General features: G+C 42.2%; 2 protein-coding genes across 2 annotated transcripts; both read left to right on the forward strand.

Annotated features, from left to right (window-relative positions):
* Nucleotides 1-366: 366 nt before the first annotated feature.
* LOC139287766 (WD repeat-containing protein 47-like) lies at nt 367-11,104 on the forward strand. The gene is made up of 15 exons (XM_070908938.1): nt 367-437; nt 1,735-1,925; nt 2,189-2,272; nt 2,757-2,841; nt 3,381-3,689; nt 3,977-4,416; nt 6,516-6,612; nt 7,610-7,782; nt 7,878-8,124; nt 8,834-9,012; nt 9,282-9,451; nt 9,674-9,844; nt 10,055-10,186; nt 10,365-10,583; nt 10,962-11,104. The coding sequence occupies exons 2-15, from the start codon at nt 1,768-1,770 to the stop codon at nt 11,102-11,104; spliced, it is 2,607 nt and encodes an 868-aa protein (XP_070765039.1). The 5' UTR covers nt 367-437; nt 1,735-1,767.
* A 2,613-nt stretch (nt 11,105-13,717) lies between these two features.
* lim2.2 (lens intrinsic membrane protein 2.2) lies at nt 13,718-17,037 on the forward strand. The gene is given in 5 exon segments (XM_070909331.1): nt 13,718-13,891; nt 15,018-15,240; nt 15,905-16,045; nt 16,479-16,613; nt 16,967-17,037. Coding segments are annotated over 5 exon segments (744 nt in total).
* Nucleotides 17,038-17,117: the final 80 nt, after the last annotated feature.

Below are 17,117 nucleotides of genomic sequence, written 5' to 3' on the forward strand. Positions count from 1 at the left end.
TGTACTAGCATAACTACCTTTATATTTTTGCCAAATCCATTGATAATGTAGTCAGATGTCTGAAGAGAAAACAGAATACACTCGTTATTAGTATGTTTCCATTAATGTTTTACTGACATTTTGTGACATTCAGTTGGTTTTTAATTCCCCTCTTCCTCAGTTGAAAGTTGTTGTTTTTTTTTATCGCTGCCGGTTGTAGGTGTGACCACCGGGCGTCATCGCTGCAGTTGATTGGTGGTTTGCGGCTGCGTCCGCATGGCAACCGCGAGCTGTGTACAAGAAAGAAGACACAAGTGACCCTTTCTGGAGACGCTGGCTGGTATTTCAACATCCACGACACCGTCACTGCGCTCTTCTTCGTAGATACTGTCACATTTGGACACTGCGGACGGATCGGAGCGTCTTTAATGCGGCGTGTTGTTGGCGCAGACTGACAGGTGAGGAGTTGGCACGGATTCACGGTGGCGCGTTAGCCTGTTACCACCGGTGTAGTGTTGCACGATAGCCTGCACGTTAGAGGGAAAACGAGTGACATTGTTTGCTTCTGTTGTTCTGCGTACTAGTCCGCTCGTCGGCTGCGTGCCTGTGTGTGTGTGTGAGAGAGTGTGCGCTATGTGCTGCCATGCTCAAGTAAACAAGGTGTGTCTGAGCGCAGATAAAGTGCTGAGGCTGTCCGGTTTGGGCCGCAGACCTGCTGTCACATCCAGGACCTGGAGCTGGATGTGGTTGCTGTGTGCAGGGAGGCACAGGGCGGTGTCACCGGCTGCTCTGCCTCAGCACAGACACCCGGAGGCATCACTGCTCTCTCAGCCTCTTGCTGCACTTACATACACAGGGCGACTGGATCATGCGAAATGAAAGACCCCTTTACGTCTTGCTATAGCTGCCTATGTGGTGCTGCTGTGATTAACCATTTACAGCCCGACCTTAAAGAACTGCATCCTAAGATAGTTCTCATGACGATCGTAGGAAATGTATCCACCCTATATGAATATTATTGTGCAATAAGGTCATTTTTAAATGTTTACTATGGAATAGACTCTGCAAGTACCCATAACAGTGTTAGGGGTGCTGCAGCACCATATCAGATCACTTAAAGGAGTTGAAATAAACTCACTTTAAAATAACTCTTTAGAAGCACAGGCACACCAGAAGCTCCTGTAGGAATATATTGTAATTGCTCCTTAGTGTGTAAACCAGTAGGCGTCTCAGTGTGGAATAGAAGCGTGCATGAGTGTTAACATCATTAACATTGATCTTAAACTGTTAAGCTGTCTGGGCACAATCTCCTCTTGTTTCACACACATCTACTCAATGACAGATAATGCTGTATTATTAAGTGCTGTATATAAATAAAATTAACTATATATTATTCTTTGGTCAGCAAATAACTTATCTACCATGTCTCTTATATCCTATAAGAAGCTTAAGTTATTACCTTTTACACAATGTGTCAGCAGAACATCTCAAAAAACAGCTTGCATGTTGATAATGATTTCTGCAATTTGAAAACTGTCTTTAAGCAAGAACTATGACAGTCACACTGAGACGAAATACTGATGAAATCTTTGTTGGTTCAACAAATCAGTGTAATCTTTTTTGGGTACAACATCAAGTAATTTAATTAAATTGTGGATATGTACGGTCATATTATAATGAAACTCTGAATTGAGGTTATGAACCATAAGCATTTTTCCTCATGTCTATCTCCTCTTCCTTCTGTCTGTATTCCAGCCAGCTGTAAGCTGCCACCACAGACCTGTAATCATGACGGCAGAGGAGACAATCAGCATCAAGGAGGCGGAGGTGATCAAGGTGATGCTGGACTTCCTGAACTCCAGGAAGCTGCACATCAGCATGCTGGCCTTAGAGAAGGAGAGCGGCGTCATTAATGGGCTCTACTCTGATGACATGCTCTTCCTCAGGTATGACTGTACAGCAGACTCGTGTGGTAGATAGGAGAAGACATAGAGCTGCGCCAGGGGCACAAGTATTTGTTAGGACCTGGGTTTATACATGTCTCAGTTTCCACAGGGGCATGTCTCCACCATTTTGTTTTCTTATGTTAAATTATTTAGGCCTGTTGCCAGTGTTATCTTATTTCAGATTGTCGGGGTTGATCGCACCACTGTGATGGGAACAAGGTTTTCAGAGGCCTCTTAAATTGGTCATTTGCTGCTTTCAACAGGCAACTCATTCTGGACGGCCAGTGGGAGGAGGTGATGCAGTTCATTCAGCCTCTGGAAGCAATGGACAAGTTTGACAAGAAAAGGTGAGAGAAATACTGTGCGGGATTAATCTAACCTGACGCATCAAATCATAATGATTTTTGTATTTTTAAATGTAATTGCTTTACATCAACCAGAGTGATTTTGATTTATTGTTGAGGCATTATGAGAACATGAGGCCTAAGATGCCTGCAGCTGGACAGTGTCTTAACCTGAGTACAGTTGTATAGTTTGTTTGTCTGTATTTTGAGTATGATATTAAGAACAGTACTGATGATGTCTCCCTACACTGGTGACTGGGTTGGACTTGCCAGTAAAGCAGTAGACTGGTAGCCTAAATTAGGTCAAGTCCCAGTGCTGTGGTGGCATGATCATGTCATATTACCGACAGCCTCTGTTTCTAACTAACAACTCAACACAGATGAAGAACATTTTCAAACACAGTTTTAAGGAAATGTGTCACACATGAGGTTAATCAATTCATGTCCTATAAAGTATATTTCTTAATACTGAGATTTGTGTTTCCAGGTTCCGCTACATCATTCTGAAGCAGAAGTTTCTAGAGGCTCTGTGTGTGAATAACGCCATGTCTGCTGCTGAAGACCCTCAGAATGTATGTTAATATGTAATTAGGAAATTAGCATTAATATTGGCAGTTTGAAAATAGACCCACTAGATAAGATAAACAAATATACAGTACAACAACAACTATAAGGCCACTAGCTGGGAAACCAAATACACTCAAAATACCCTCGAGCATGGCAACCTAATATCTCCCTGCTCCAATGGAGCTGCTCAGTGGTCACTAGAAGAAGCTTGTGAGTGAACTGAGATGATAAAGCTCTTTGTGGATATGAAGCTTCTTCTAAAACTTCTTAAAACATTAGACTATCATGGAGCACACGAACTCTCCACTTCAACCCAAATAAATACAATTGTAAAGTAGGTTGGCAGCTCCTCAAGCCAATGTGAAGCACGTTTCACAGCAGGTTTTATGGCCTGATATGCTACATTTTTATTGAACAGCTTATGTCGTCCTTTAGCATCAAACGCATACCAGAGGGGTTCTACGAAGAACAGAGAGCTCAGATTCAGAGAAAGCATCTTAACCACATACTCCCTTGTCCTCTCTGAATGTTCTGTCAACTACAGCTGGAGCTCTCCATGCAGGAGGCAGTCAAGTGCCTCCACAATCTGGAGGAGTTCTGTCCGACCAAGGAGGACTACAGCAAGCTGTGTCTCCTCCTCACCCTGCCACGCCTCACCCACCACGCAGAGTTCAAAGACTGGAACCCGAGCACGGCACGTGTCCATTGCTTCGAGGAAGCCTGTGCCATGGTAGCCGAGTTCATCCCAGCGGACAGGAAACTGAGTGAGGCAGGCTTCAGGGCGAGCGGGAACCGTCTCTTCCAGCTGCTCATCAAAGGGATCCTTTACGAGTGCTGTGTCGAGTTCTGTCAGGTAATATGATACCCAAAAAATTAAAATGGTTCCAAGGGTTAAAAGGCTGTAGAGATACTCGAAAATCCATTTAAAGGCATTTAATGCAAAGTACCCCATTGTGACTGCTTTTAGCTATATTGTTTCATCTAATGTAATCTGAAGTGTGTATTAGGTCCTATTTGAAAGTTTTAAAACACGGTAGGTCTGATTGCACTCTTACATTTCTTTTTAAATCAAAGCTTACACAAAAACTCAACTATTTCAGTCATGGTTGATGGTCAAACCCCTCTGTTTCTGTTTTCCAGAGTAAAGCAACTGGTGAAGAGATCACAGAGGGTGAGGTGTTGCTCGGCGTGGATTTGCTTTGTGGGAATGGCTGTGATGAACTAGACTTGTCACTGCTCTCCTGGCTGCAGAACCTCTCCCCAGGTGCCTTCTCCTGCGCCTTCCAGCAGAAGACCCTCAGCATCCACGTGGACCGGCTGGTGAAGCCCAGCAAGGCCGGCCACGCAGACCTCCTCACTCCTTTAATCAATCGCCTGTCCCCCTGCCCTACCTCACCCTTCCGCCAGAGGCCTCATTCAGCTGACACCTATATGTCCAGATCCCTCAACCCGGCTTTGGATGGCCTATCCCATGGCCTGGCAGCCCAGGACAAGAGAGGCATGGAGGCGAACATGAAGTCTGCCCTCAGTCGGAGCCTAGTGGAGAATAATGTGCATCAGCAGGACGATTCACCTGAAAGGTAAGGATTAAAGCTTTAGCACACCCGGGAAAAATGATTTTGACCAGATGGGTGGAGTTTAACACTACAGACGTCTGCTTTACAAAACTATTATGTGCCTCTAACACTGCAAAACAAATTGTCCTCTGTAGCATTAACACATTTTATTGTCATCTAATAGAAAAAGTATTCACATATTTTCCTGTAATTATTGCCATGTTCTGACAATCATTTATCTTTCACAAACCATGAGTCTTAAAACACACAAGAAAAGACAACTTTATTTGTTGCAGTTTAGCAGATGTTACCTCTGTTTTAAATACTTGAACCAGGATTTTCAACGGGTTTGTTCTTTAACCTTTAAGTATCTTTAATATAAATATGCAGCATGCTTTAATCAAATCTAATCAAATCAAAAGAGATCCTGACAAATAAATTGAGCTACACATATTGTCAGCTTATAGCTGCACTTTTAAGATTAAATATGATATTCTTATATAATATAATAATGTTATAGTCTAACCCATAAAACAATCCATCTTGACCTGGCAGCAGTCTTGAAAAGTGGTTTATTTAGCAATCACATGTATTACTTTGGCCCTAACAAGAGAACAAAATTCTGACGTGCACTTGAAACTATTCTGGTGAAATCCTCTCAATGTAAAATTAAACCACGTGTCAATTCAGAATGAAAAGTTGACTATCATCATGGGCGTTGGAACGGGAGAAAGAACATAAATACAAGATTAGAACTTAACACAATGAGTCAAATTAGTCTCACATGTCCATCTTAAAGAAATAAGAATAAATACAATTCTCAGTTGAATTAACATTGTGTAGAATTGAATACATTTTTTAATATTGATACATGCCATCTGTTTTTGTTTTAGCTCTCCTGGAGCTTTCTTACAAAGCTTTGTGCCTTAGCATGTGCACTTACTAAAACCAGTGGCAGATGTTGCTGTATGACAAAATCTGTAACTCCAATAATCCCATTAGCGCTGCTTTAACAAAGACATACTGCCGGTCTGTCATCTCCTACAGTGCTACACACACACACATTACACTGCAGCTTGTGTTGATGGATGCAATATCATCTAAAGACTTATGGAAATCATAGTACTGAGCCTTGTACTAAATTAAGGCGGCTCAGTTACTTTTCCTTATGGAAACTCAGATATTTTAGACTGAGATGGAATGAAGAGCAGGTTTTTACGGCTTACATATTATTTTATAAGGGTCTCCATGGCTCATTTGGCCATTACTGCAGCCTCCTGGGTTCATGTCTAGCTCAGAGCCTTAGTCATGTCAGAGCCTTAGTCATCCCTCACTCTTTCTTGCAAAAAATACCCCCCCCCCCCAAACTATGGCCTTTATAACTGCATCAAGGAACCTAAAAACACTCATTTTTCCCCCTCTGTTTCCTTGATCCACACGTGGTCCCCCTGCAGAGACAGGGCAGCATACAGCTACAGTAAAAGAAGCTAATACAGTACAGGTACAGTGTATTATATGTGTGGTGAAAACACTAAGGAAGTAAAGCAAGATGTGTCCATAAAATCATTGGAGGTGAGCTGACAGGTTTGATTAACAAGGTCACTGCAAATAAAGGTTACTGTACTGTTACCACAATGTAAAAGGCAGAGACACAAGGCTTTGAGGTATCAAATGAAAGAACTGCTGCAAACTGAGCAGTTTGTCTGACTGTTTGATGTTGTCAGGCTCTCTCTGGCTCCACCTGCTGGATGCAATTAATGTGCACAACTGGTACATTGTGTGATTGCTACAATCTGTTGCAAGTTCAAGAGTTCATTTGTCTTGCAGTATGGTATTCTTTAAGTTATAACAAATATAAACATGTCATTTTATTGAAGTGCTGTGGCGTTGGCATTTGACCTTTTTACTGTTGTTTGCTAATAAGTAATGACACTTTGTAACAAAAGGAGCAGTCCACATTAATACAGTTAATTTCCTTTTATTACATACAGTATAATACTCAAGTTTAATATGCATGAACTGTTTCTCTTCAACTTGCATTGTATGGTTTTATTTTCTCCTTCAGCTCAAATCAATTTGAAGTAAAAAAAAAAAAAAATGTGTGTATATTTTCCTGACTATAGGAAGCACCCACAAGGGCTGGATGGACACCACACCACACGCACACCTCTGACTCCTGGAAAAGATGGTGGGCCACCCTGCAGCACAGAAACAAATGAGGTAATAAGAACAGCAGACTATAGACTTTACATAGACCATAGATCAGTGATAAGCACAGAGACAATTCAGATATGGAGGAGCGGAGTGTTTCACCTTTGGTTGCTCAGGCTGAATTGGTTTCATGACTCTTGTGACAACTGTAAAAAGAAATGCTTGTCTGTCTGGTCTCTTGAGTCAAAGTGAGATTTTCAGTCTGTCTTCCATCCACAGTCATTACTCCAGATTTAAGAGATTTAGAATAGATTCCCCCTGAACCCCTGAAGCATCTCATCTTCACACCGCCACTGCCTCATAAATCCTTCCCCAATTTTCCACCACACCTGCTAGGGGCACTAGCGCCCTCTGGCCCCCTGTCCCAGTGAGGAGGGTGGAGGTCATGGAGACTGGAGGCAGATAATCTGGTTTGATGTGCGGTCACATCCAAGATGGCCTGCTGCTTCCATCATCGCTCATCTTTATGCATTCCAGGTCCCATCTAGAGGAGCAAAGTAGCTTGAGATTGGATTGTTTTGTGTGTGTGTGTGTGTGTGTGTGTGTGTGTGTGTGTGTGTGTGTGTGTGTGTGTGTGTGTGTGTGTGTGTGTGTGTGTGTGTGTGTGTGTGTGTGTGTGTATATGAGAAGTGGTGAGAGAGATAAAGGGGAATATACTGTAGACCCGCTGGACATGATGAGTTCCTTGAAAACTTTTTATGGGATGGATGATGGAGGACAAGGCCTTGGAAGTTGAAGAGTTGTCAGTAGTGGCTCTTGGGAGAGAGTTTGTCTATTACAATCTGGTGTGTGTGTGTTGTGGCAATGAGCACTGCCAAGCGTTGAAGCAGAGAATACTGAAAGGCACTAATAAATCTGTCATCCTGGTTACAGAGCATGTTTAGGTAAAACAAATCCTGTCGAAATATTGCTTCAGTTTTCTACATCTTCTGCAAAAACAAACCACACAGTGTGTTTATTTTTTCATGTTGACTCACTGTGTGCATGTGTGCGTGTGTTTGCCCAGCATCTTGACTCCACAGAGCACATCCAGGAGTATCACAGGCAGCGTCTCCGCGTGCAGCAGCATCTGGAGCAGAAGCAGCAGCAGAGACAGCTTTACCAGCAGATGCTGCTGGAGGGAGGGGTGAAGCCACTGGACGGAGCCCAAAACAACCTCACTGAGACCTTCCTCAGCAGGTGAGGAAGTCATAGATTCAACATCACTGATCCAATGAGTGAAACATAACCTTAGTGCTACCCTGTGGAGACAAAGAGATCTTGTTTTTGTCTAGATCCATTCAGAAGCTGGAGGAGATGAATGTAGGCATTGACCACAGAGGAGATGAAGTGATGACACATCTGGGCCAGCAGTGGAACGGACTGACAGGGGACACCAGGACCTCCAGTCCCATAACCACCAACACCCACCACACCCCAGACACCGGGCCGCCATTAGACAAGCCAGGTGGGGGGGTCAGCAGCACCCCGTTGAGGACCGGAAGCCCTGGCTTGCCTTCCCTCAGCGAGTCCCCAGTTCCTGCCAGTCAGAGGTATGAGCCTGCCGAGTTCCTGATCATGTCAAACATCAACTCCTAAGAACAAGTGTCATATTTGGCTTAATTTTTGATTTGATTTTTTTCCCCATCACAATCATGCTTGAGTAATTTGATGTTGACCAACATTTCATATTTAATATTGATCAGTAAGCAGCTAACTGAAATTCCTGCAGCATTTCAGAAGGCTGGTATTCATTAAGCAATCACGATCAATTATGAAATAATAACAGTGTACAAAATAAATGACACTGGTATAGAATGAATTGACCTTGTGTGTGTGTGTGTGTGTGTGTGTGTGTGTGTGTGTGTGTGTGTGTGTGTGTGCATTTTTATTACCAGTGCTGAGAGGATCAGAGGGTCTTTTCCAACAGTCCAAGATGATTCTGGCTGTTCTGCGACACGCAACTCTCAAGAGGTACAGCAAACTGCCAACAAACTGTACCATAACAAAAAGTATTATATTTATATTATTTTCTTAGTTATTTTAGTATCAGTAGGTCCATTGCATCTTCTATTGTGTCCTGCATTGTTTGTCTTTGTAACCACCTAAACCTTTGACTGTCCAAATCAGTCAAAATAAATACCATAAGATATCTATACATTTTTTTGACCTGTTTTCTGAAGATTAGTCTGAAGGGTATTTGTGTTTAAAAAAAAATAATAATAAAAATCTATGTACGTGTAGATTATAGATTTTTTCTGACCTTGTACAGCCGGGGAAGTCCAAAACACAGTTTGTTAAGGTGAGCCAGCTCGAGGACACACAGGCGGTGCGTGCAGTGGCCTTCCATCCCTCTGGAGCGCTCTATGCTGTTGGCTCCAACTCAAAAACTCTGAGAGTCTGTGCCTACTCAGAAACACTGACCACCAGGTAGGAACCATTCACAGGTACCTACATATCCAAAATATGAGACATTCTTACAAGATGATGGATTATTTATGTACTAGGAAAATAGATAATGGGAGCGCCTTGGTAGCCGAATGGTTACAGCGCATGCCACGTGTCTGTATGGTCACAACAGCCACCGGTTCGATTACAGACTACATTCAGACCAAAGAGGCTTTGAGAAGAAATTTGGTTGTTCACGCATAAAAAATATTTAAATCCAAGTCTTTCTTGTATTTTCTTGGCTCGTTCAGTGGTTCTGGTGCAGTCAAGCAGCCGGTGGTGCGCTTCAGGAGGAACAAACACCACAAGGGCTCCATCTACTGTGTAGCCTGGAGCCACTGTGGACAACTGTTGGCTACTGGCTCCAATGATAAATATGTCAAAGTCTTGCCTTTCAATGCAGACAGCTGCAATGCAACAGGTACTGTTTTATGTGTTTTAGTATGTTTGTGATAAGTAATGTCCATTTTCACAGACTTTGACCTATGTTGGAAGGATCACCTCTCTTCCTATGAGCATTTTTCTAGCACGGAAAAATTGTCAAGTTGCTGCTGTTGTGGTCAGAGTGATTTGGTAAATTCATCTTTCTCCTAATATTGAGGTAACTCTGTGTTTCCATCCCAAATGTATGCCTCGGATTCAGGCCCAGACCTGGAGTTCAGCATGCATGACGGTACCATTAGGGACCTGGCCTTCATGGAGGGCCCTGAGAGTGGAGGATCCATCTTGATCAGTGCCGGGGCTGGAGACTGCAACATCTACACGACAGACTGTCAGAGAGGACAGGGCCTTCACGCCCTGAGTGGACACACAGGTACGTTAGCAAGACCTCTTCCTCTGCAATTGTGAAAGAAAACCTGAGGAAAGATCTTTTATTTCAAAATTGTTCCCTCATGAGAAACCAATAAACTCTTAGGAACAGGACCACAAGATAGTTATAATCACATAAACCCAACAAGTCAGTACAACAAGGTAAAGATACAGCATGTACAGTATTTAAGACTTCAGCATTTTGTCTGAACAGGTCACATTCTGACTCTGTACACGTGGGGAGGCTGGATGATCGCCTCTGGCTCCCAGGACAAGACAGTCCGGTTCTGGGACCTGCGGGTGCCCAGCTGTGTCCGGGTGGTGGGCACAACTCTGCACGGCTCAGGTGAGTCACATCATGACATTCTTTGGAGCAGATCCTTTATGCTGCTAAACAAATCCCCAGTACTTCTGTTTTAGAGTTTAAATCTTGATAAAGAAAAAAACAAATAGCAAGCGGGTGGTTTTAAGCTGCAGCCAATCACAGCAAACATCGTACTTGTTACCACTCTTGTCTCACACAGGAAGTGCAGTTGCTTCGGTGGCAGTGGATCCCAGCGGCCGCCTGCTGGCCACAGGTCAGGAGGACAGTACCTGCATGTTGTATGACATCAGAGGAGGGCGCATAGTCCAGACGTACCGCCCCCACGGCAGTGACATTCGCTCAGTGCGCTTCTCACCCGGGGCCCATAATCTCCTCACCGGGTCTTACGACAACAAAATCATCATCAGTGACCTTCAAGGTAGCAACACTCCAAACTAACTGACAGTACAGTATGTGTAACAAAATACGCGCACTGTACACAAAGGGTTAAAAAAGAGGAATCATTTGTGTAAAAGTTTTGATTATAAAATCCAATTTGAAAAGGTTAAACTTACTTGATCCCCATTATTTCATGTTTCAAGAATTTCCCCTTTTTAAAGAACAAATATAATTTTTTTTTTTTTGTCAAAATGGTGCCTACAGTTACAAGACAACAGTGATTTTTTTCCAAGTCATGAGAAACGTTGCTTTCAAGTCTCACTTACTGTCATATTTGATCATTTGGCCCCCATATCGATGTGACACAAGACTGGTGTGTGATCCCACTGTTTCGACTGTTTCTTTCCTCTGACCCCAGGTGACCTAACGAAGCCCCTCCCTCAGACGGTGGCAGGAGAGCACTGGGACAAGGTGATCCAGTGTAGGTGGCACCCCCATGACAGGACCTTCCTCTCCTCCTCTGCAGATCGAACTGTCGTCCTCTGGGCACCAGGCCCCTGAGCTCTTCACAGAGAAACACTGGTTAACAGCAGCAGCAGCAGCAGCAGAAAGCACAAGAGCACAGTGTGCACATACATCCCAGCATGGGATCTCTAACTGCTGCAGGGTGTGTGTGTGTGTGTGTGTATGTGTGTGTGTGTGTGTGTGTGTGTGTGTGTGTGTGTGTGTGTGTGTGTTCGTGTGCATGGATATGCATACATACTGTGAGCATCAAGCTGTTTTACATGCTGCTCAGTTTAGAGTTAAGTGTGTGTGTTGTGTCTGCATATGTGTGTGTATATAAATTGTGCAACAGATACGTTTTTGATGTCACTTTAAAGATGACAGTCTTGGTTGTGCTTGTGTGTGTCTTTGCATACTACTGTGTATGTCTTTGTGAGTATGTGCCAGTGTGTGTGCAAGCAGACGCAGCATTCTGGATATATGTGTGTGTGTATTTGGCTTTGCAGTTTGAGTGTAATTAAAGTAAAACAAATTAAATGAGACTAATAAGAACATTTTGCAAATGCCGTAAAAAGAGGAAACATGGCGCGTCAATGTTTCTATTCAGAATTCATGTGAGATTCAGTACCTATTTAGGGTGTGTGTGTGTCTGTTCACTTAATACCTTTCTGCTTTTGGCTTTTGTAAGTAGAGCATAAAGATTAAGAGCCTACGAACATGTAGTTAGAATATAGATGACTGATAATGCCTGTATTGAAAGGCATAACTAAGTTCACTGCGAGCACACAAGTTAGATTAGTTCTTTTCTCACGATGCCAAACTACATTTTAGTCAACCATAGTGAGAACGTGGTACATTAAGGTCACTTTAGAGGGGATGTTGGTGCAACGTAAATCACTGCTGTTTCTGTAGGAAGCAGTGATCTGGACTCTATGTTGTGGAAAGAAGCCACTTTTGGTTATGCATATCATAATGTGCCTTTTTGTAACATAAAGAGGTTTTTGGATGTGTGGATTGACTGAGATTTATTTATTTGCAGCTTTACTTTTGGTATTTTCTCATATGCCTTGTCATCTGTAAATTCTTGTAACGTCACTTTAATGCAGAAAATGTGTGCACACTTGTGTAAATTAAGTGTTTTTCTGTCTATAGTCTTACTATTGAAAAAGTGAGAGTAACTAATGCTTTACACAAATGTTGAAAATACAAGATGTTCAGGTTTGGAATTTCAGTGGTGAAATTTGTAAATGTGTCTCAGACAAAAAACTTTTATTTCAATGTTGTGTTCCAGGCAGACTAAATAGATAAGTTACAACATAGGAATAAGTACATTTTGGGTCTGAAGTTTTAGAAACCTGTCTTTTGTGGATTCTGGCATTTGTTGTGTAAGTTCACAGTGCTGCTCAGGTGGTCATTAATAAGCAGATTCAAGATCATTTCAAAAGATGAGCACAGTAAAAGCCAAATTTAGTGCAGTTGTAAAAGGGAATTGGGTGAAGAGAACTGAGATCAATCACTGATCAGTTCCTCGTATCACATCAAAAAATAGGTGATGAGGTTTGTAGTTTTTACTCCCAAAACGACCCAGATTTTTTAAACAAAGATGGAGGATGAGAGGTGATAGGAACTGGTGGTCTTGAGGAAGTCTAGGGATATCGAGTAAACTTTAAAATGGATCGTATTGCAAACAGAATGCCATCATCTATCTCCGATACAAAACAACCAAAGAAAATGAGAGAAAATGTTGGCAGGCTAAAGTCAAGACAATGGTAATGTGGCACTTGAAAGATATGACTGCTGCTTCACTGCACAATGTCAAATGACACATGTGGTCACATCTTTCATTTTTACAAATGAGGATCTGATTTTATCTTCACTTTTATTGAGCAGCTATGGAGAAACCTGATGGATGTGGGAGAGAATGTATGTCATGGGTTATCCTATTATACATCATATTTTACGTTGTCTGTGGCTCACAGTGGCACATTCAGTGTCATCTAAAGCCTGTGTGGTTTTAAAAACGAATGCACACAAATGTGTCATGACGGAACTGCCAAGGGGGTCATTGGGGTTCTAACTGTTAAAATGATAAAATAGTGGCTGTCTAATACCACATGTTCCTGCTTTTGAATAAATAAAGGTATTTTTAAGTTACACTTAAGAGTTGTAAGTTTAACTAATAGAATACAAAGATACAAGATACAAAGTGCCATCATACTGCCAGTTAATGTGTTGAGTCATTGTGTGGGTTGTTTTTCCACATAGAACACGCAAAATAAAATGAAAAATAATATGTTTTTTTTTATTGTACTATCAGTGTTTTAAAAGCATGGCCACACACACATGCCTCGCCTGCACACAGGTTGCAGGTGTATGCAAGGCGCAGGGTGCACACGCTTACTTTCTGCTTTAGGCAATTGCCTGTGTTGCTTTTGCATAGAAGGGCTGCTAATGCCTGTCCTGCACACTCCCATCACTGGGGTGGCTAAACTGTGGGGGTTGGGAAATGTTCATGGCCTTTGGCAGAAAATAATCTCATGGTGCACTTACTGTAGGTGCCAGGTATGATCAGCTACGTTTGAGAAAACACTGAGAAAGAAATTGAAAAAGAAAAAGAAGAGGTGGATTGCAAAGTGCAAGAGGTTAGAGAGACAGAGGGGTGATAGAGGGATGGAGGTAACTGCAGAGAAGAGAGCAAGGGGGGGATTTACCATCACTCACATGCTGCGCTCGATCATTCGCTCTTTTGTGAGGTGGACAATGAGAGCCATGGGTACAGGGCTTAAAAAGGATACGCACACTGTTAGAGCCAGCAACCCTGGAGAGACACCAGCCAACCCAGAGGTATCAGAAAAAAAAACGTGGACTTACACAGAACCTGTTTTTACTGCACTTTCCAGGAAGATACTACTTTCTTTGAGGGGTTTAAAAGGCAATCAACAACTAAGAACCTGCTTTTGGAGAACAAGCGGAACTACTACAACAGAAGAGATGAAGTCTGGAGACCTCTGTCTATGGAAAAGATCTTTACAGCTAACAAACTGGGCCTGAGACCCTAATGTTTGTCATGTGGCTTGACAGAAATTAACAATATTGTCAGACACATTTGGGATTCAGGTGTATTGATCTAATTTAGATGTGATTTTTCAATTTGTATTTGTTTTTTTTAAGAGCTGCAGTGAGGAGTACGGGAGTTGTAATCAGTGTATGAAATCATTGGTTTGCTGGCTGTGTGACAGCGAGCAACACTGCTGACAGTTCAGTTGCTCAGTGCTGAAAGATTAGTTTGTGTTGCATAGAGGGGAATTAGTGGTGAACAATGGCTCTGAACTGCCTGATAGACAAGCTTATTGTCATACAGCGGTTTGGCTCAAGTGCTTTGCTGGCCATGACCAATTCGACAGCATCACTGAAGAATGGCTCCCTTTCTTGCCTAATGTGCGGGCATGTTAATTTCAAATCTCTCTCTTTTTTTTTATCATAAATGGTTAATAAGGATCATCTGGTTTCAAAACCAGAAAAGGAATTGGTTTCTTCTTGGACACTTAGTTTTGGCACGTTTAGTATAAAATATCAATCTTTTCTGTCTGATTTGCATAAGGAAGGATGAGAGAGGGTAGTATATAGGAATGTGGAACTGGCAGAGAAACGCAACTTTTATCTTGAGCGGACATAGATACTGATGTATAATGAATATTTTTGCGTCTGATGCAGACTCTCAAATCGGTGTACTGTATTATAGTTTGATGCATTTCTAGTTCAGCATTTGCACTCAAGAATCCACAGCAGAGAGAACTTTGAAAATCACAGACAAAACAGTCAATTAGCTTGATGAACAGAATACAATTCTTCTAAAACAGGATGGGAAACAGTTGACAATAAAATTTACATGGTAACTAATAAGTAAATCACTGAGTATGAGGTCTAAATGATGCCCCTTTCTCCACCCTGTCCCATCTTCCCTGAACAGTTGCTGAATGTTTAGGAGGACAGCGCTTCCCCCAGCTTCTCCACGATGCTGTATACTTTGGCGGGAGGAGGCACGCTCTGTGGAGTGGCTGCCCTCGTGCTTCTCATTGTTTCCACGGCGACAGACTTCTGGATGCAGTATCGATACTCGGGTAGCTCTGCCAATCAGGGGCTTTGGAGGTTCTGCATCAACCACAAATGCCATGCCCACACCATAACTGTAGGTGAGTACTTCAGAGGTGGCATCTGGACAAGACAAGGGTTCCAAAACGTATGACTTCGACTCAAGCTGCTGCCAACTGATATTTTTTAATATCTAGCCATGTTCAACACTACAAGTAACCAGGTGGATGTTTCTGGGGTAATTATTCTTTCAGAATGTTAATGACTTACAATCATAACAACACATTCATTCATACAATCTAATGAAATCCAGTGCCCCATTGATCAATTACACCATAGATACGAAATCAATTCATATCAAACACATTGACAGCATAGCCAATTTGAAATTGAAGACCAATATCATGCAGATTTGTCAGCAAACTAGTCTATCCAGACAACAATGTCTGCAAAACAAATCACATTACACTTCTAGTGTCATGTATTAGGCTGTCTCAAGACATGACAACCTCATTTTTTTATTGATGGAAAAAACAATAGTGTTTGAAAGAAAAGAATAAGGAAAAGATGAGCAGATTGAAGGAAGACCCAGCAGAAAATTCACCATAATTAATCAAATTAAAATAAAAAAAACCCTGCATACTGGTTTCTCTCTTGGCATAAACATAAAAATGCCAGCATGCAAACTAAAACATCAATTTTTCTGGCAAATTCAAGTGTAAGTATCTATTGATGTGTATGTGGTCCTGACCTCTTTGTGTCCAGCCTTCTGGGATGCCACACGGGCCTTTATGTTGCTGGCGGTGCTGAGCTGCTTCGCCGGTGTGGTGCTCGGCCTGAGCGCCTTCACTAATGGCACCAAGAACAGAAGGGTCCGTACTGGCGGCATCGCCCTGGTCCTGTCAGGTAACGCACAGAATCACAGGGTGACCTGGTGGTTCGAGAGACTGTCCTGCAAATGTATCCTGTAGGTTTGTTCAATGTAGCAAGTTCATCTGATTGTAAACCTGACTGTACTTCTTCGAGGCAGAGTGAGTATAAGATTGCAGAGTAGTTGCAGTGAAATCAACAGTCCGTTCCAAAAACATGTTGCTATGGTTGCCATTACACTTAAGTGGGACCTTTTTTGGTCGGCTGGTCTTAGGTCAGTGGATACTCAGGGTTTAGGTCAAAAAACTGTGTGATTTAATGGAAAACTCATGTTAAGTGCAATATGGTGCACTTTAAATATGTGTTGACAGGTTATATAGGTTGGAGTTTCTTACATGTATCGGCTTTTTTTTCATGTTTTACTAGCCGACGTGGACTTTAATAATTTCCTCTCACCCTCCATTCTCAGGTTTTCTTGCTCTGCTGGCTTTGGCAATTTACACCGGAGTGACTGTCACTTTCTTTGGCAAACGCTTCTTGGACTGGCGCTTTTCCTGGTCCTATATCATTGGCTGGGTGGCCATCATTTTGGCTTTTGCAGCTGGTATTTACCTCTTTATTCACTGATTTTATTGATTTATTTTGTATAAAATGTTTATTGTGAGTGAACTGCAGGGACAGCAATCATTGTCAGCAGCCTGGACGGGAGACTATTCATAGATGTGCAACACAGAAATGTGCAGTGTTATAAAACTGCACAATAAGCACACACTTCAAGTGGTCGTGCCACTGTATTGTGCTTCTGGGATCTATCAAAACTTTATGTTGTGCAGTAGCAAAATTACCTCAAGCTAAATTAAACTATATTACTACATTTGGATATTATGACATGACTTAACTTTCTGACAAGATAAAGACTTCTATCTTCTATCTTCTTCTATCTTTGGTTTCTTTCAGGCGTGTTTCAGCTCTGTGCTTACCAGCGGACCACTGCAGAACCTGCTCCTTCAAATAACCCGGACAGCTGAACAAGACGAACACACTGATTAGCTCGGGGACTGCTGCTATGGATGTCACTGCTGCTTTTGAGTACCTAGAATGGAATAAA

Source organism: Enoplosus armatus, chromosome 7, assembly GCF_043641665.1.
Source record: "Enoplosus armatus isolate fEnoArm2 chromosome 7, fEnoArm2.hap1, whole genome shotgun sequence".
NCBI lineage: Eukaryota > Metazoa > Chordata > Actinopteri > Centrarchiformes > Enoplosidae > Enoplosus > Enoplosus armatus.